Genomic DNA, 21,077 nt, shown 5'->3' with positions numbered 1-21,077 from the left:
GACATTTTTATTTATGTATTTAAAACAGGTCCTTCAACAGTTACTCAATGCTGCAAAGGTGAGGCTCTGCCGATGCCTAAAAGCATTGCGGTGAAGGATTCAAGCCCAGCACGCTGCACTGCTTCCATCACAGCCAGCCTGGCACAACTCATCTCTCTCACTTATTTCCCTGCTTTAGCAGTGCATCAGTTTACTGAGCATTGTTTAAAACACAATTTCAGACTTTTTCACTCGATGCTAAGAGCCTAATTCAGTCTGCAAGCTTCAAGAGCAGGGTTTTCAGGTGGGGCAGCTCACTACAGTCTCCAACAGATTCCCCCACTTTGCTCAAGTGCAGATACAAAAAGTCAGGCACAGCCTTTTGGTTAACTCTTCCTTTCAACTCTTTAATTGTCTGCCTTTGGCTTTTACCACCAAAGTCAAGCAAACCCTGACAGTTGCTTCACGGGCACTAGACAAATGTTTAACATGTTACATGAGAAAAGGTTAAGTACAAACACAGCTAATAATCTGAGCTCTTTGCAGGCAGTGTCATATCTGAATAAATCTGACAGCACCTCATTGGAAAGGGCAAGAATTTATTATTGTCCAGGTTAAATGCTGTGCTCTTATCCTTTCTGTGGCTAGAACCTAAGAAAGGCTCTTTGTGTGCTGAAACAAACATTAAAGTGCCAACATACACAAAATGTATAAGGTGTCTGAGGATTATTCTTCAGCAAAGAGTTTTAACTTACTTTGGCTTCAGTCTCTCCCCTGTGAAGTGTGTACAAATGATGGACGGCACTTTGTGATGATGACCAAGGATGTGTCAGGATTTGGAAAACATGGAAATCATGGCCTAATGTATCAGTAGTGACCAGCAACATCCCTGGGTAAACAAAACAAAACAAAAAAGAAACACAAAAGCACAAGAGATTAATCACTGCAAAAGAAGCAGGTTAAGCAAGTCTGTCTTATGTTGGATTTTCTGGAAACAAAACCATTACAGAAAATGACTGAATTGCAACGAATTCACTTTATAAAAATACATCAGAACCTCAACTAAAATCATATTAGCAGTATTACTACTTAAGTATTGCAATACAAATCTATAAAAGCCAGCTGAAGAAATCTGGGAACATTCTAGCTCAAGCTGAGAACTTACTGTGACCAATATGAAGCACTGAAGTTATTAATGTTAGAGTGTAACCCCAAAATGCCCTTCACTGGGATGAAGGCAGCAGGAAAAAAGATTGATGTTTCCACAACAATAATTGTTGGAAGAAGAGACATTATCAAAACCCAGCCAAAACAACCCAGACCAAAAACAATCCTGAAGAGGCATCTTTCTTACAAATGTATATGAGAGAAACTCTGAGATTTATTGCTTGAAAGGCAGCAAATCAGAGCTGAGAGCTTTCAAGTGGAATATTAAATTAGGTACTAACTTCACTGAAAACAGCTCACTGATGGATGTACTGAAGTGATTCAATTAGAAGACCAGCAGAATCACAGGAACTTATATATGCTCTTTACTTTTGATTCCTCCCACTCTGTGTCAGTCCATAGCCCAGTTTTTAAACGTTTACAAATATAATTGAAGTCAATTTGCCACAAAAGGTTAAGTTTTCATACCAAAAAGTAAGCATTTTTGTACAGATCAGAAAAGTATGGTATCAGGGCGAAGGTAGGACTGCAGTCCACAAACTCCAGATGTCTTTTTCTGTATGAAATATCCATATTACCATGCTAATTAATGGCATTTGAGAAGTTATCACCCAAAGCAAGCCTCTGACATTTAATTAACATCAAGTACAAAGGGATTTCAGCCATTTAATAGCCATGTTGTTTTCAAGGTGCCCATCTATTAAAGAAACCCAGGAATTTCCACACTGCTCTGTTGTGTTGATTCTCCACAGAAAGAATCACTGAAATATTTTATCCTTCAGGAAGGAAACTTACAGATCCATGTTTTACACAACACCTATTCAAGGGATAAAGGATTATCTTATTTCTGACATAAACATGTTTGCTTTTCAGTTTATTTTCATGTGACTGCACCATTCATGCTTCCGCTCACGGCTGCTAAACAAACACACACAGTACAAGTGTGAAAGCTCTCACACATTACCATAGAAGTCCTGGAATATGCCACTTGGGGAATTTTGGAATTAAACTGGGAAAAAAATTCTCTTGCGTAGCGAGCAGCATAGAAACAATCTCCAAACTCTTAGGAAAGATTAAGGTTAATGAACTTTTCTACTGAACCTCTGTTACAGCATCACTAATCAGCATGCTGAGTGTTTTCCCTCCTTGGCAGTCCTTTAAACCCAAGAAGAACAATTTCAGCAGCCAAAGCCTTGACCTTCTGAGCCCAGTCTCACCCCGCAGTATCTCCTCCTTATAGCAGGTTTGTAAGCACCTCTCAGCTCACAGGAGGAGCAGCACAGTCCTGAAGCCTCCAACCAGGATAACACAGCACGAACACCTCACTTTCTCTTGACCACAACTCTTGAGAAGTCAGGATCTTGTGAAGGTAAACAAATCCTTTGAAGACTGTGAGGCCCACCAGCAGTAAGGTACAAAATCAGAGAGAAATCCTGGTTGTATTTAGAGACAGAATTATCCACAAAGTTTCCTCCTCAGCTTGACCACTGAGCTGGTAGGGCTTGGCCAGCACGTGAGGCCACCCACACTGCACACAGCCATTCCCTCAAAAAATCACACAAATGCAAGATCTTAAATCTGACCTCAGCAAGATTCCCTCCAGCAGACATACTTTTGCTGTTACAGGCTGCTACTCCGATTCTGAGTGTTAGAAATGAAAGAAAGTTTGTTATGGAGCTGAGAAATCTGTGAGTGCATTTGGGTATTATGTTTGGGCGGTAAGGCATGTGAGCTGAGGTTGGTCTGGATGTTAATGTTGGCTTAACCGGCAATTTCCTTGATTTGTAGTGACTGTGTTGATAGGAAATACGGCTAAAGTTGCTCAAGTGCAAGCCAGCCAAGTCTTTAGTGTGGGATTGTGCACACAATTTGCATTAATTCTGTTCTGAAACATCACAAAATACACTTCCCTTCTAGTGAAGTGTGCGGTCCTCGATGATATATGGCATTTCCACTGGAGAGACCTGGAAGCAAACAGGGGCTTGGTGTGCTAGAATTAGGCTACTGCTCTTACAGGAGTGAGGACATTCCAAAAGATCTCATTCAACACAGCAGTAAGGATTTATTTTCTATATTCCCACGTTTGCCGTTCCTCACACATATAGGGCAAGAGGCAATAGCTTTAAGTTTGAGGAGGGGAGAGTTAGATTGGACATTAGGAAGAAATTGTTTAGAATGAGGGTGGTGAGAGTCTGGAACAGGTTGCCCAGGGAGATTGTGGATACCCTCTCCCTGAAGGTGTTCAAGGCCAGGCTGGAGAAGGCCTTGAGCAACTTGGTCTAGTGGAAGGTGTCCCTGCCCATGGTTTGAACTAGATGATCTTTAAGGTCACTTCCAACCTAAATTATTCCATGAATCTATAACTTTTGGTCCTTATGAGCTCTCCTGTTATTTCAGATGGAAAGGACCTTTGTAGAATCTGGAAGAGAGGACTCCATAAGGCTTCTCTTAACAGTGAACAGACAGCCTCAGCAAACCTAGATTCTTTTTCTTCCCCCAAAGTGCTAGAAGTGTTTTATAAACATGAACAGAGAGCTGAGTGCACCCAGGGATCCGAGCACAGCATTCTTCATGTGTATCCCATCACATGGCACAGCACAACGATGATCGCAAAAAAAAACCCCTCGGAGCGAGCCAAAAGTCTGTCTGGAGGCTGGAGACAGAAAGCTGCGTAATAATCAGGAGCCAGTGAAAACACAAGAATTACCATACTGCCTTGCCCATCAAGCTCTGGCTTGTTTAGCTAACCAGGATCTTGTTTCCAGCATTGGCTGCAAACGCAGGTGTCTGCGGATGGTGCAGAAACCCCGCAGGACGCAGACGTGCTAGAATTTCACCCTGCTCCTCACAAAGGTTCTTGTCCCAAATCTCTCATCACTACTTACCCCAAGCAGGGCACTAGAGAGCTCACTTTGGGACCACACACTACAACTCTCTCCAGATCTGGTGCCCCCGGCAAAAGAGGGACATGGAACTCCTGGAGCAGGTCCAGAGGAGGCCACCAAGATGATCAGAGGGCTGGAGAACGTTCCCTATGGGGACAGGCTGTTGAGAATTGGGGCTGGTCAGCCTGGAGAAGACTCTGGGGAGACCTTACAGCTGCCTTCCAGTACCTGAAGAGGGCTATAAGAAAGCTGGGGAAGGAACTTTTTACAGGGGCTTGTAGTCAGAGGACAAAAGGGAATGGATTGAAGCTTGAGGAGGGCAGATTTAGACTGGAGATTAGGAAGAAATTCTTTACAGTGAGGGAGGTGAGAGTCTGAAACAGGTTTCCCAGGGAGGTTGTGGATGGCCCTTCCCTGGAGGTGTTCAAGGTCAGGTTGGATGTGGCCTTGAGCAGCCTGGGCTAGTGGAAGGTGTTCCTGCTCAAGATAGGGATGTTGAAACTGGATGATCTTTAAGATCCCTTCTAACCCAAACCATTCTATGAATCCATGCCACCGAGATCCATAAAGGACATAGTGTCACCTGCTTGTTTCTTCAATGAGCTACAGCATATCTGAACAGATGAAGCTGTGAAATGTGTTGGTCTATCTGTGGGTCTGATCAGTTCCATATGATGTACATTGCTCTTGGTTTCATACTCATCTGTGTTGCCTTTGGGTTTGGCGGGGGGGAGGGTTGGGGCTTTGGGTTTTCTTTTTCTGTCTCTGCTAACTCAAAGTAGTAGAGAAGTGAAAGAGAACACATTTGTGGGTGGAAGGAATTGGCTTTAAAACAGAAAGATGGGTGGTATCTGACTTGGCAGTTTTGCATGCCTGATCTAAAATCCTGCTGCCTGTCAGGAATAATAATCTAATAATATGCATTTATTGAAATAAGTGCATTTTATTAAATGCAAGCTGAGGGGAGGCAGGCCCTTTGCTTATATTAGCCACTCTCTTTCAGTAAGTTCAAGGAGAACCTTTCTTACTGACATTTGCATTTGAAATACAAACCTCTACTTGCAGAACTTATATCAACACAGAGGTCCCAAGCACAATACCACAGAGGTGAGAAGAAAGTGTATTCCTAAAGCAGCATTTTGAAAGCTCTTCTTGCTGCTGTTATTCAAACAATAAATCAGGGCTGGTTGACCACGCTGGCCGTGGGCTTTGCTGTGCTATTTTCCAGCTCTCATTACTTCATGCTGAAGAGTCACAGTTTTCAATTATTACAGCTCAGCCACTTGGGTTCCCTCTCTATCTCTTTGCAACAAAAGGCAGGAATCCCTAATCCCAGCAGAGCAAGGGGAACTGGAATCTTGGTCATTACCTCACTTTCACTTTCAAGTGCAGGAAACTTCAACTCAGCTTTTTGAAAGACTTTGTGACAGTTCTCCCCAAAAGTTGTTTAGACGGAAATATGAGTTAAAGCTGTCACAAGTTCAGGCCAAAATGTTTTCTCTTGTGATGGACTTTATGTATGAATAATCAGAGATGAAAAGTGAATAATTCTCAAGGATTTCCTGCTTATTTTTCAAACTGGCATTAATCCCTGTATAACAGATAACATCTGAAATCAATTGAGAGTCTTGCACACACAGAATCCAGTGGAAATTTATGTGTAAAGCAGATATCACTTGGTATGCATCTCGCTGCAAAAACTCTGATTTTGCTTATCCCTTGCAGGAGGGGTGCAGCTCGGTTCAATTAATGACTGTGGGGGTTTTTCAAATCGACAGAGACGATTCAAATCCAGTTTGAAAGGAATAAATGAGGAGGAAAAAAACCCCAATAAACGAATAATTAGGAAAGCTTTGTTTCACCTGACAGATACATTTGCCCTAATTTACAGCTTCTTACTTTCCATGCATTCTGGTTGGGAAACAATAAGCTTCTTTCAGGATAGAAATGTTAGAAAATAGAAAGAATATAGGGATAAAGGGGAAAAAAAAGGAAAAAAAACCCCAAAACTTAGTACAGATGTAGACTGTGGGCTAAGAGCTATTTCTGCAGTATCAGAAGACTAAACCAGACTCTGGCCTGGCCATAAACTAAGCCCACGCCCTAAATGAGGTGCCAAGCCACAAAAAGCATTTGCGTCAACTGGGAATACAAGGAAAAGAAGGACTTCTAATTATAGGGCCTGGAAGCGGAAGCCCAGAGTGATTAGGAGTTGAGGCGCTGCTGTATGTTTATCTGGGAGCTTCCTCTCGCTCCTTCTCAGCCCGGCTTTGATAGATGAGGGTTGGCCTAAAGGGTGGGATTGAAGTTGCTGATGGTACACAGAGTTCTCCACAATCCGAAGGAGACAGAGACTGAATACTAAAGGCTTCTGTGGCCTTGTAGGAACATAACTCTTTTCAACTAGGCGTCAGCTGGTTAGCCCAAGAGGCAAAATTAGAGAGCAGCAAATCTCTGTTGGGTACTTGCTATAAAATCTAGGAAACCTGAGCAGCCTGAGCATCTCCACCACATCCTATTTATAACACCTACCTAATTGCATGGCCGTTTTGTTATATGCATACAAATGAGGGACAGACAATTTCACCTTGGGTTTCAGTTTCATGAGTAACTTCGCTTTCAACGACGCCAGAAGGGTTTCTCACAGAATCATAGAAAGTCAAGTTGGAAGGGTCCCCAGGGATCATCTGATCCAGCCTTTTTAGGTGATAGTGGAGTTGAAATGAGATGGTCCAGCACCCTGGCAAGCTGAGTCTTAAAATTGACCAGTGTAGGGGAATCCACTGCTTCCCTTGGGAGATGAATTTTCTGCCTTCCCAAACAATGTCACTGTGTAATTACACACTGAAGAACTCAACACATTCAAGCTGTGTTGGATATGTTTTAAAAACACCATGGGCACAGACATTAGGCAACCAGGAGCACATCTGCCTGAAGGAAGCCTCTACTCATGGATGTACTTAGTTAGGAATGCAACCCTTCCATTCCATGCACGCACAGCCATGGGGAGACCTGTATGGCCACCACACCAACATGCTGTTTACATGAAGAGTGATTAAAAAAACATGAACAATTCCACGGATTTGGGGTTTTAGCTATGAGCACAGGCACCATGCAATGTTAATATTATGCTTCATAGCTTTGCAAATTACAGGACCAGAGAGCTCATTGGAACCACACTGACCTAGAGTCACAGATTCAGATTGCATTGGGTTGGAAGGGACCCTCAGAGGTCATCTTGTCCAACCCCCTTCCAGTAAGCAGGGACACCTCCAACTTCAGCAGGCTGCCCAGGGCTACATCAAGTCTGATCTTGAATGTTACCAGGGACAGGGCCTCGCATTCCTGCCTTCTGCATCCTAATTATATGGATTTGTATCCCCCAGCAGCTCTCTCACAAAAGCAGTTCGTGCATGCATCTTAAGATGTGACAAAGTTGCTATGGCCCATGGTTTTATGAAACATATGACCTGACCTATGAACAGTAGCTTCATTGACACCCACTTAACTCGTCAAAATACAGCCAAATATTAGTGCTAAGCCCATGTGTATTTCCAAGTGGAACACATATGCCACAGTCAACAAAATGTGATCTCAAACAAACCTTAACTAAGGAAAATCTGACTTCAACAACAAAATAAACAGGAGATCCAAAATACCTCAAAATAAATTTGACAAAGACCCAGCAAGTCAAAAGAAAGGAGAAAATAATAATATTATTTTGTGAATAAATAATTTCCTCTAACTGTTTGCTGGAGATCTCTGTGCTCTGTCACACACTTGGTGCAATTATATATTTAATCTGAATATTTGGAGCTTGGAGTGGATGCATGGAAACTGTCAGACATTTCCCATGTCCAACAGATGGCTCACCAGTATGCTTTGTATACTGGAAAACTACTCACCAGTTTCAAACACTAACTGACTACAGCTGATGGCTCAACAAATACTAAAACTTTATCAGGATGGGTTTCTCCCTCCAAAAACTAAAGGATGTACACTGAGGGCAGCTGAGTAAATGAGGGCAAAAGATCAAAGGGACCAGGCTGCCTTTTTCTGTTAACCCTGTCTGTAAATTCCTCCAAAAGAGACACAAATCCATAGCCATGACCCTTACATTAATGTTTTCATTTGTACTGCCGAAACACATTGCTGTGCTTTTCTCTTTTCATTGGAGTAACAAAGCAAATGTTACAGAGAGAGGGTACACAGAGTCATGAATTATTTCTCACCTTCTGGCCCAGCATATGGGACACAGAGACACAAGCTTTGTAATTGCAATTCATCGACTGCAATGCCACGATGTTATTTTAATGCATTTGTCCTCAAAGGTAGTAATTCAAGTTGAAAAACAAAAGTGAAAATAAACAGAGAAAACCCAAAGAATTCTCCTGTCATTAAACAATTAGAGCTCATTTTGCTCTAGATGACATATCTGGGAAGCTGCTGGTCCAGAATAAGATTGATCTTGCAAATTGGAGAAGAAAGTTGCAGTCCTTATGAAAAGCCCAAGCACAGAAGAGGTGCTGGTAGCAGCCATATCAGCACTGCAGTAAATTACCTCTGATCTCTCCAGACCTCAACTAATCTTTATGCTTAGTAAAAGACTCTTTATACACCTCAGGTAGGAAAAACAGAAAGAAAAAAAATAATTCTGTTCATCTGTGAGGCACTATCAGTGCTTCCCCACAATCAGATCAAGCATTTTTCTGCCCACTTGCTCTGATCAATGGGAAAAACTTCTGCAGAGGCATTCCAATTTAAACCTCTTTAACTATTAACTCAAGGCCACCATCACATTCAATATAGAACATTTAAATAATCAGAGGAATTTCAGGTCCGTTAAAGGTGCAGTCAGGCATCCAAAAGGGTATACAGTTTAATCTCTTTTACTGCTGGACCAACATTCATTTTCTTGTTATTAATGGATGGAAAAGCTCTTTTGTAGCCAAGGAAGCGTAATTATTTACAATTTTAGATGTGTTGCACTTCACAGCTCTCAGCTGCTAAGCTGGCAGGAGTAACACTTCTGGAAAGCAGATCGCTTATTTACTACATTTAAAAGAAAATAAAACCAACCCAGCAGGTACTTCTAAAGCAGCACCTTTTGAAGCTGCTTACTAACTGAGTATCTGATTTGAAGAGTTTCTCTCTGGAAAGCAGATCACATTTAAAAGAAATAAAATGAACAGGTATTTCTAAAGCAGCACCTTTATAAACTATTCTTAATTGAATGTCTTATTTGAAAAGTTCCTCTCTCTAAAATTATCTCATTAACAACACACTCAAAGTACAACAGTGAACTGGATTTGACATGTTACTGACTGGTTTCAGGAACGGATTAAGTATCAGGGATCCTTTGTAATATTCGTCTCTGGCACTGAGTTGTTGTGTGACCTTCAATGTCTGACAGCATCTCAATCCTCCAGTTTTCCTAAAATTAGCCTTTAATCCCTAATATTCAAAGTCTGAAGCTCTTACAGTTCATTTTCAGTATATCCTTCTCCTTTTTAGCTTAGACTGAAGTCATACCCAGAGCTTCAAGTTCTGCTCTTTATGTTCTACGCTGTTTGCAAACTTCTCTCCCAGCTCCATTCCCTTGCACTGCTGGAATTATGCCACCATTCATTCAGTCAACAACCACAGCTTGAAAAGCCCCCCACTTCTTCTTCTTCACTGAGAACTCCTTTCTTCCTCTCTAAACCTATTTCTTTGCAATTATTCTTACCACCTTCCCCTTAATTCCGTAAGGATTAAGCCTTACATCCTGTATCTCTTTCCTGCCTTATGTAGAAGCTATCTCAGCCCCATTCTGAACTTGCAAGGTAGCTGCACAAATTTACACCTCAAGAGGTGTAAGGGATATGTGTTACTTAGGTATGTTAGAATGTATTTCCCCATCCCAATTTAAAAGCTGATGCTACTGCCACATTGAAGGTGCACTTAGCTAAACCTACAGTAACCTTGCACTTAATTATTGCAATTTCACTTCGGTTTTAAGGGTTTGTACTGAAAAATACTGTGTCTGTAGCTCCCTCTAAAATGGTAAGAAGCCCCAACAGCATCCTGTAGCTGGCGAACACTTCTGTGGCTCCATTTAAGAGGTGTAGAGAAAAGCTTTTATTGAAAAATGCTGTCCCAGGAGTAGACCACCACTAAACTTTTGTAACAAAATGTCCTTTTCAGAGGCTGTGAAGTCTAGTTATTTGCCATAACAAATTGGCAGCTGAAGCTCAACCTCTAAAAAAAAATCTGAACACAGGATAATTCTCATCTTTCCTGGCTACCCACAGCCACCTACTACATTTTCTTGGCAGTGAAGCCTTCCCTCCCCAGCCCAGCTGAGAAAGGAGGCACAAACCTTATAGTAACAGTAACAAGATTTAAACACACTTCAAAGAGACCTGCAAACTTCTACCCTTAACCCAATTCCTAAAACAAATACAAGCAATAGACACATGTGTATGAGTGCTCCCAGTAACAAGGAGTAAGAGCAAAGAAATGACAGCCCTGCTGCTCATCAGTGGAGGTTAATTCTATAGTCCAAGTCCAAATCATCCAGTCCCAGCTCAACAGCAAATTAGACATCTGAAGACACAGGGAGGTCCAGCAGTCCTGTAATAAGTTACTGGCTTGTACTATTACAGTTACTATGCAACTATGACTTTCTGAAAGAATTCATGTCAAAGGCTGTGCCAAACACACCACAGAAGAGAGAAAGGAGAAGGGACAAGGATCTGAATGCAGCCTGCTCTAACCGCAGTGCCCATAGCAGCTGGGCTATCTCCTTTGAAACCTTGGCAGGACAAGAGAACATGAGGCTGCCACCAGCTCATATTCTGCACTGCCACTTATCACTGCTGAAAAAGAGGAATTAAGACCTAAGTGCAATTTCCCAACCTGCTTCCCTCAGTAGCTCAGCCTAACTTCCCAAATTCTTTACCATATTACTACAGAACATGAGACTATGGAGGAATCAGAACAGTGCAGTTCACATTGCAGATGGACAGGAGAGTGCTAAACGTCCTAGGATCCCTCAAAGTCAAACTCAATATCTGACTATTGAGACTCTCAGAATTAGTGGACATCTCAAAAATTTAGGACTGCTTTCTCTCTGGTTTACTACATTGGGAAAAGGACACATCTATGTGTTTTTACATTCCACTTACACTCACTTATCCTTAAGACTTAGTGACCAAACTGCATTACAGTAATGAGTGTGGAGCTTCTGTGTAAAGGTTACAACCAACAGGTAAGTGTGTTGGTCCTGGGAAGGTCCAACAAAGGACATCAGCAAAGGACATCAGCAAAGGACAGCTTGGTTCTGTGTCTCAGGATAAGCCAAGTTGTTCTTTCCTCATGTAAGACTATCCCAATCCAAGGGCACAGAAGAATACATAAAATCCAAGAATAATAGGTAAAATCCAAGAAGAATACATAAAATTCAAAGAGAATGCACAAAATCCAAGCAGAATACATAAAATCAAAGGAATTGGAGCCATGTGATTAGTCGCCACAGTGGAGACCTGGCATCCCCCTGAATGCTCGTAAGGAATGGTGCCAGCTTGAGGAACAAAAATGAACTGTCTCAAATGTCTATAAGGGCTGAGGAGTAAATATCTCAGCAACCTGGCAGAAACACAGCATACTGCCTGGAAAAATGCTCCCAGAGTTCAGCTGGAGGCAGGGGATTTTACTTCAGACATGGAGGTTATTCACCCTAACACCCACTTACAGAGCTGCAGCATGAATCCAGCAGGCAGAAATCCTGGAGATTTCTCTGTTTTCTACAGCACATTCTCTTCTTGCCTCACCACCGACTCCACCGCAACCCTGGCTGAGACAGCTTACGCCACTGAGACGTAGACATAAACTGCAGCAGGCAGAAAATGGCATTTCTACCTCATTTTCAGAGGAAATTCTCCTCCTGCAGCCTATCCCGGTGTAAAATACAGGGAGGCTGTGGAAGTGTTAAAAACCTTAAAAATACATTAAAAATGCTGGTGTTGGCTGTAGGAAGGCAGCACATACACAGCACGTGCTCACTCCTGCAGCACCTTCATTTGGGGGGTTGCTGTTCCAACTGTGATCCCACAAGGTGTGTGTCAAGAAGTGATATAAAACACACCTTCCTTTGCAAGCTAGAGAGGACCTGGCCCTTCCTCCTCTCCACAGGGAGAGGAGAAAGAAACTTATTGACCCATGCACTAGATAAATGAACAGACTATCCATTAACTAGTGAATTGCACAGAATGAAATTATGTTAGAGACAATAAAATGAATATGACTTGAAAGCGTTCATTAAAACTGTCACCAACCATCGAAAACCTAACCTATAAACCACAGCTAGCATCTGTATGCCATCCAAAAAGCTTGCCAAAAGACACAATTAACCTGTGCAATCGTCAATAATTTTGACATACAGGAAATTTTCCACCTACAATTGATTACAAAATCAAGAACACAACAAATATATTGAAACTGTAATATTAAGACATTTCTCAGTTACAAAATCAAGGCATGAAAAAAATTAAAATCAGAGGACAGAAGAGGAGAAAAGGAGAACAGAAAAGCAGAGAAAAGCAAAGAAGAGAAAAGAAAAAAGATAGAACAGAAAAGAGAAGATTAAAAAGGGGGAAGGGGAAGGGGAAGGGGAAGGGGAAGGGGAAGGGGAAGGGGAAGGGGAAGGGGAAGGGGAAGGGGAAGGGGAAGGGGAAGGGGAAGGGGAAGGGGAAGGGGAAGGGGAAGGGGAAGGGGAAGGGGAAGGGGAAGGGGAAGGGGACAGGGGAAGGGACAAGGGAAAGGAAATGGACAAGGACCAGGACACGGAACAGTGACCAAGGACAAGGAACACGGACCCTGCAACCGGCCACAGGCCAAGGCACAGGAACAGGCACCTGCCCCGTACACGGCACCGGACACCGGACACCGTCCCCTGACCCGGACACAGGACAAGGCACCCACGGCACAGGCCAACCACCCACGGAAAGAAAAGAAAAAGGAAACAACAATACCTAAGTTTGGTCATACATTTGTTAGCTAAAAACTTAAGTGCTGGGAGAACAGCTGAGTATCAGTGACAGAAAAATACTTAACTAGAAAGCACTTTCTGGGGCAACAGCCAGAAGTTTTCCAATCACCAAATCCATTATTTCCACCTGAACACTTGTATCAGAATATTCCCCATTTTTACTGGGATCATCACAAGTCAAAATGGTGATTTATGCCTCGACAGCCAATTTGACTTTTCTCCTTCAATATCTCTAGGAAAAGGCAGCCTTTGGGTAAAGCACAGAGTTATTTGTTGTGTCAAGTCTTATACAATCCATAAGTCAAGTTCCCCTAAAAAAGAATATTCATCCTTGTACTGCATATTGCTGTAAATCCTAGAAAATCCCAATTTTATGACTCTAAACCATATCAGATAAACAGAATGCATGTGGCAGCTACACTACTGACTCCAAACACTCACAACTGAGTTCCTTTTTTCAGCTAATCTCACAAACTCTGCCCCTCATGAGCCAGGTTTTGTAGACAAAAGATACTGCTGTATTTTTTGCCTTTAAAAAAATAAATAAAGGTACAGACAGAATTAAATGCAGGAGGGTTGGTTATTTCCAGGCTTGTTGATAGCATTTGCTATAGCAAGATGAGCAGCTGGTCTAAATTCCAAGGCTGAACCAACTGCTTCCTGTCAGATTTAACAGTTCGGCATCATTTAAAGTCTCAATATTAGGAGGAAGGTGAAAAGAAACGCTGTAATTTCCATCCCTGTGTCACCTGTGTTAAACCCTTGATCTTTCTAACCTCAAAATCCAAATAATTTACCATTTTGACAGCTCAAATTTGACGGTTTATCATGAAATTGGCTAACAGAAATGGTAAATAGAAGGTAAAAGCCTATCTGTCTGGAACTGATTTCTGCAACACTGATCTGATTTCCTTCCTTATGGATTCTATTTTTCTGGCATTATCTGTGGCTGTACAGGACTTGCACAAGTGTGGACAACAATTTATTTAGCAACTAATATTCAGCTTCAGCACAAATAAAACTTCTCCAAGTTGCTTTTAAACGTAGCAGAGTAAAGTCAGTTTACCAAAATAAAACTATAGCCCCATAGGCTCTAAAATGACTCTTAAAAGCATGGGTAACAGTATCCACAGCATGAATTGATGTCTATAATTTACACAGGACTTGGTTTTAATTATCACAGTTCATAAAGGCTTTTCTACCTTCGACCTGTCACAATGAAGAGAAGGATTCTGTTCGGTTTTACCATGTTAAAAAGCTATGAAAAGATCCTCCCTTCTGGCCTCCTAAAATGAAGATCCTTTAAGCATGTCCAGTTTGCTGGAAGAACTAAGGAGCAGATTGCAGGATGCTTATCAGTTGTGCTGCACTTTGGGAAGCTTCACCACTCATGACTGAAGGGACCTACCTCTCACCACCCAGTGCGAGTCCCCGTCCAACTCGCACGACTAAGTCGTGCAAGCTCCCTGCCAACATCATAAATGCTGCCATTAAAATATTTGTTTTAATTCTGACCTCAGAGTCACAGCTAATAAACAAGAAAGGCAATGAGAAATTGAAAAACAAACTAAATGCAGCTGTTGGACTGGCCGTTTCACAACTGTGTTTAACTGCATCCTTTAATTTCACGTCTATGAATAGAAGCCATACACCACAGCCTGCATGCCAGCTACTCAACCAAGCAGGATTTGCTTTTTGAGTTCATTTTGCAGTGTTATTCCGTCATGTAAATTTTACTGTATTTTTAACTTTTCCTTTGAGATGTGGTCTGCAAACAATGGCTAACTATTTGCCAGGGGTTTCTCATTAGAGAATGGAGTAGCTGTGGACAGCGTTTGTCTGAATTTTCCATCATCTTCCTCACACACAAGAGGAACAGGATTTTTTATTTTTGGGTGGATGTACGATGCATGTTTGTACGTGTGCCTGTCCAGGGCCCATTTCATTGCATCCAGTGACCAAAAAAAATGAGTATTTTGGAAACTGTGCATTTAGAAACTATTTAGAAATGCATTACAATAATCACGTAAAGAACTAGAGAGGAATGAAACACAAAGCTTATGGACTTCCCCAGACCTCCTCCAATACCTTTAAACACAAAAGTATTGGGAGTTTTTTTTTAATATGTTTTAGAACAATTAAAATCCCTTTCCAGAATGCATGGATTACAAACAGAGAATCAAGAAAATGCTTGAAAAAAAATCCATTTAGAAAAGGCAAATAGAGCCACATCCTCTTAAAACTGGAGATACAAATAAGGAATGAAATGATTATAAATGAGGATAGTAAGAAAGCCAGAATCCCTCATTTCTTCTGGAAAATATTCCTTGTGTGTGCAGGAAAGTACAGCTCATTAGATTTTGCAAAAAAAAAAAAATAGAGCAGATTGGTGTGGTTTTCAAGTAGGTAACATCCTCCTCATCTCAGTTTTCAGGTTTGGGATGTGGGAAGGTAAGAAATCCCACCTCACAGCTCTCCCAAAGCAAACATTCAGTTTCCTTTATTGTAAGGGGCCATATTTTCATTACAAAATAGAAATAAGTCTCACTAATAATTTCATAAAAATGTGTTGAAGTCCAGCTTCCAAACAATATATACCCTGAGAACTTTATATTGAAGTGTCTGACAAAACAAGAAAGCAAAACAAAAGAAACAACATAAAAACCCCAACAAATAAGCAGGAAAAATAAAACAAAACAAAAGCAAACAAAACAGCAAAAAAAGAAAACACAAAACCAAATAAACAAAACCCAAACAAATGCCAAAAAAAAACCCACCTCCACATAAAAAAAAGCCAAAAATAAGTGGCAGACCTAATGCCTCCCAAATCCCACAGCAGTCTTCATCCTCAGCACCATCACAGTTCAGGGTATTTGCATCCCCAGCTTTGCTCATGTCCCAAGACCAGAGATGAAAGTAAAGCAGTGACTCCTTTGGATCAATATTAAAAGGAGCAGCAATAAAGCAAACCATTTGAATGAAGCCGTGCACAGACATTTCCATAGCAGACCATGCCAGAGCTCTCTGCAGCTCGCTGTATTTACTGCCTTTACCAACAGCAATCATCTCTGTGTCTGCCATGGAAGAGGGAACAAAGTGAATTAATTTTAATAGACTACGGCTGACATCAGAATTGGTGAGGTTTTTTCCTCCTTTCAAAATCACAGAGTCTAATAACACAGCATAATGAAAAACGAGGATATTTGTATGGTTCCTTCAGTCTCCAGTCTAGACACTCTCTAGTTTAGACTAATCCAGTTTACCATTGAGCAACTGATTCTAATTGGTAACATTTAATCCTTTCCCTTCCCTCTCTCCATTTCCTCTCCTCATTTCAGGCCCTGCATACACTTACAGTTCCTGGCAGACTATCATCAACATGTTAAAAGCTTGGAGGCTTTTCTGTAAACAGCGTAATTTAAGTAACCCCCTATGGTGTATTCCTTCCTTTTGTCAACTTCCAGAATTTAATCCAGGCTACCTTCATCCAGAGTTTATGTAATAAGCTCTTGTGGATTCACATTATGGAGCAGACAGGATTCTTCTGGGATGCTGTCACAACTACAGCATTCTGAAAATGGTTTGTACCTTGGGGGTTTATTATGGAAGGATAGAAATAGATAATGTAGATAAGTGTATAAATATATATAGTACAGAAATACATTAAAATATAATATATAAATATATTATATAAATATTATATATAATATATATAAAATATAATATATATGTGACATCATATCTGGAATTTATTAGAACATATAGAACATCAAAATATATATATGTGTGTGTATATATATATAGAGAGATTTTATAACATATAGATATATATAATAAATATATATCCAAAAATAACATACAACATATAATTATAAAAATATAATACAAAATCTTTTATACCATATAATATATAAAATAACACATATAAAATAACACATACAAAATGAATTGTTATATTTATGATATAAAAATGTATTATAATGTATAAATACAAATATATATATATACACACACAAACTTTATACATAGAAAAGTTTAAAGCCCCCTAATGACAAATTCCTGTCTAATGCTGCATGGACAGAAAAATATCTTAACAACCAAAGAAATATTTACCAATTTTTTTTTTTTTATCCTGGCTACATTTTAATGTTGGTAAAAATTCCACCACAATAAATCCAGACCTCAGTGTCCATACTGCTGTTTGACTTCATATAGAAGAAAGTTGTTACTGGTTGTATGATTGTTACTGATTGTACAAAAGTGACATTTCTAAATATTTAGAGCATGGAAAAGGCCAAATCAGCATTGTAAGACAAAACTGAAGGCTGCTGTCCTGCAAACCACAGCAAGAGAGTACACATCTCATCTATAAAAAGGAAATCATGCAGGTGATATCATCTGCGACTCAGCGTAGCCAACGACATCCTCAATGAGTTTTGTGTGGACAAGGTACATTGATTGCAATTCATAACCAAAAGCTTTGTTCCTGGCCCCAATCTAAAGCTACTCAGATTTTATTCAGAAATATATATGTAAATATAATCAGGAAAAATCTGCAGTGTAGGTTTGGAAGCATATTTACAGATATGAAGTCTAAAACAAAACTCATCTGTATTACCTAATGTGAATTAAACAGCACTAAATTTTTGTCTGGATGCTCTGTCCACAGTAAGTTGGCCTTCAATTCATACAGAACTGAATATTCAAGCTCAAAATAAATCAGGCCAATGTTAGCACTAAATAAAAGCATCCACACAAAAGCTTAATGTGATTTTCATTTAATAAGTGAATTAAAGTTCTTAGAGTCTCTTTGTAAGTATAAGCCTCTTGTTTCCACTACATCAACACACATGCCAGAGGTACATTAATAAAGTCCCCAGTCTATTAATGTTACTTCACTTCCTTGTATTATTTATTCTTTTCTTGGAGAGTTTTAATAAAAGCCTTGGAGTCTTCCTAAAAGTTGGAAGCCGCCTTCCTTTGTTCAGAAATGGAGTGGACACAGAGTGGCTCTGAGCTCTGTCTGCAGCAGCTGCTCTGCACAGACCATCGGCTGGCTGCTCAGAGAATCACAGAATGGTTTTGGTTGGAAAAGACCTTTAAGATCATCGAGTCCAACCATTACCTAACTCTGCATGCCATAAATATTCTCAGAACTCACTTCCCTCACAATGGTCTTTGTATGCCGAAGAGATGTGACTTTCATGTGGATCCTTCTTATTTAGGATGAAGAAATGTTATTATTCTCCTGATCAGCTCCAAACCAGAGCTATAATCAAACAAAATCCAGCGATTCCATTCAAAACACACTGCATAGCTCCAGCACCCAGCCTGTGTATGGTCTATCAGCCACAGCTTCCCCCCAAATTCATCTGGCTTCTTGGCCATTTCCAAGTTGCATCAATTATTCTGTTGGCAGGAGCCCATTTCTGGTCATCACCTGCACTGGGGCCCCACCATTCCTTCCTCTGACATGCCAGCATCCTTGCCACAGCCTGTGGTGCAGACCTCACTCCATGGGTAGGGGTTGTGGTAAAAAACAAATAAATACCATGTGGATGCTCTACTTGAGTGAAAATACTGCAAAATCAGCTCCCTTTTCCCTGTTAATCCACAGCATCTCTTCCACGGCACTCGGTAATGCCAATTTATTACTGTAACATTTATTTAATGCATTCAATATTGGATGGATGTCTGAAAATCAAAACATGAGTGCTTCAGAAGAGGGAACTTATCTTCATGTCAGTCACAAAAGCAGCCACTGGCACATAAGGCATTATATAAATAAATCAGGATTCTGGACGTGTAATAAAAGTGCGTAGAAAGACCCTGCCAGTTTCCTAAGGATGAAAATGATATATGAAATACTCCTGTTCTAGCAATTACAAAAAGAAAACAAGTAACAGTGCCAAGTCACCTGAACTTGAAACTTGGAATCAGATTTACTAAGCACACTTCCAAAACCAGAAGAAGGATGTTCTACAGGGAGTCTGCCCCTTGACCAGGAGGAACACTGCCACCAAAGCTGGCAACAGGACTGGCAAAGAGAATGGACTAAGGAGGCTCACAGCATAACTTTTATTTTTACCAGTAGAATAAGGACCGAGTTAGCATTTCATGTCTGTTTCCCAAGGATTCAGTCAGTCCCAAATGGCAAAGCAGGACCAGTTCTTTCTCATTTTTATTGAGCTACTACGTCTCTTACCTAGTGAAACAAAAAATGTTAAGCAGAGCAGCAACAGCAATCTAGGCAGGGGCATGGCTCTAAGAAATTCCACAGGACTAAGGGATCCTGTGGATGAGATGCCTGGCCACAGATTTTCAGCTGTACTAGAAGTGCTCTCCTCCCCTTCTCTTCACTCCACAACTCACGCCTCCTTCCCCTCCCCCCCCCCCAAAAAAAAAACCCAGCAACAACAAAAACCAACAACATCCCAGCAACCTACAGCCCACAGTAAACCATCACAACTTACACCCCATAACAAACCATCATAAATGTTTTTGAAAACTAAAGTTTGATGTACACAGGAAAAAAACACAGAGTTTAGTTCCACCTAAACTACCAGGAACTGTAGGTTTTCTCCTTTATGTATTTTTTTTTCCTTTTTAATGATAACCATGACTTGATGTTTGTCTTAGACTGAGATTTTTACAGTCTCCTTAAGATCAAGTGACTCAGAGCAAGATTTTATTAATGTAAGGGTCTGGAAGAGGTGCACAAGAACATGCAAGGCAGCATTTAAAAAGAAAATAACTATGGTGCACCCTAAATATATTCAGAAATGATATTTCAGGTTTGTTATTTTATGATTCAAGCAGATTTTCAGAGCAGCCAGAGATCCAATACAGAAAAGCTAACTGCACGCCAAGTTTCTTCTTTCTTCGAATACCTCAAAAACAGGAAAGGGAAAAAAAATGCCTATAGACTTGCCTTGAATTTAAACAAAAGGTAGATCTAATGCCAGCAAATTCACTATAGAAATGTCTACCCAGCACAATGAAATGCTAGGCAGGAAAACCTCCTGCTTGTTGGTTCATGGTTCTGCCCTGTAACGCAGCTGAAGCGAAGGGCTGGATGTACTGCGAGCTCTCCTTGCCAACTAACCCAGCTCACAACTCCACATCGATTACTTACCTTGCTGGGAAGAAAAAAACAACTCCCAAAATCTCAAAACCAAAGCAAAACCAAACAAAATAACAACAAAAAAAGCCACTCTCCCCATCAGCAAGATTCCCACCATGGTTTACAACAGATTTGCCACCAGCCCCATAATAACTGCGGGTATTTTGGACATTGAGTGCAGTGAAGGATTTCTTCTTCATTTCAGGAAGAAAGATTAGGGGAAACTCTGACATTTACTGACATTAGCAAGTCTCTTTCCTTCCCATTGGATTGTTTTCTGATATTCCTACAATGTAGCAACATCTTGCCCCTTCCCAGGAGCTATTCTCACCACAATACCTTCAAATTCTGTACTGTTTTCTTATTAAAATTAATCCCTAGCAAGATCCTTGTTCAGTATAAAAACATGAACGGCAGCAGAAATCCTCCCCAGATTTATCTTACTGGCAATTGCTACCTTTAAAACACAACTGAAATTGGCTGTGGCACTGTTGTACTGGTTTACTACACAAAAATCCTCTATATTCATCTTCCATTGAGCTTCAGTGGTTTCCAGTGGCAGAGCTGCCTTTGGTGTAGATTTTTTCCAAACATGACCCTGTAAGTTTTCACAGACCTAAATATCTGAGGAGCTCATGGGTGGGATATGAGGAAATTAAGCTTTAAATCAGTCATGGAGACCAACAGATCAGTGCTCCCTGTTTGCTTTCACAGCAAAAGTTTGTAGCTGCTAGGTTCTAGTGCAGCATTGCAGCCACCACTTGAAATGAGGAGTAAAAGTGGTCTTCCACTGCAACCAGCCAACAGACAAAGCCAGTATCAAAAGCCACCTCTTGTTTTGTTCTGCTCGGTAATGAGGTCAGCTTAATTGGCAATATACCACTGCACAATG

At 40.7% G+C, this 21,077-nt stretch overlaps 1 protein-coding gene across 1 annotated transcript in view; it reads right to left on the bottom strand.

Annotated features, from left to right (window-relative positions):
• BCAS3 (BCAS3 microtubule associated cell migration factor) overlaps positions 1–21,077 on the bottom strand; it is a 372,406-nt gene that overhangs the window by 267,921 nt on the left and 83,408 nt on the right. Inside the window, exon 14 of the mRNA XM_054394123.1 lies at positions 735–868. Within this exon, the coding sequence (XP_054250098.1) occupies positions 735–868 (134 nt within the window). The remainder of the gene's footprint in view (positions 1–734; positions 869–21,077) is intronic.

Source organism: Indicator indicator, chromosome 30 (assembly GCF_027791375.1).
Source record: "Indicator indicator isolate 239-I01 chromosome 30, UM_Iind_1.1, whole genome shotgun sequence".
NCBI lineage: Eukaryota > Metazoa > Chordata > Aves > Piciformes > Indicatoridae > Indicator > Indicator indicator.
The sequence above is the reverse complement of the archived record's forward strand: the minus strand, read 5'-3'. Positions and strand labels throughout refer to the sequence as shown.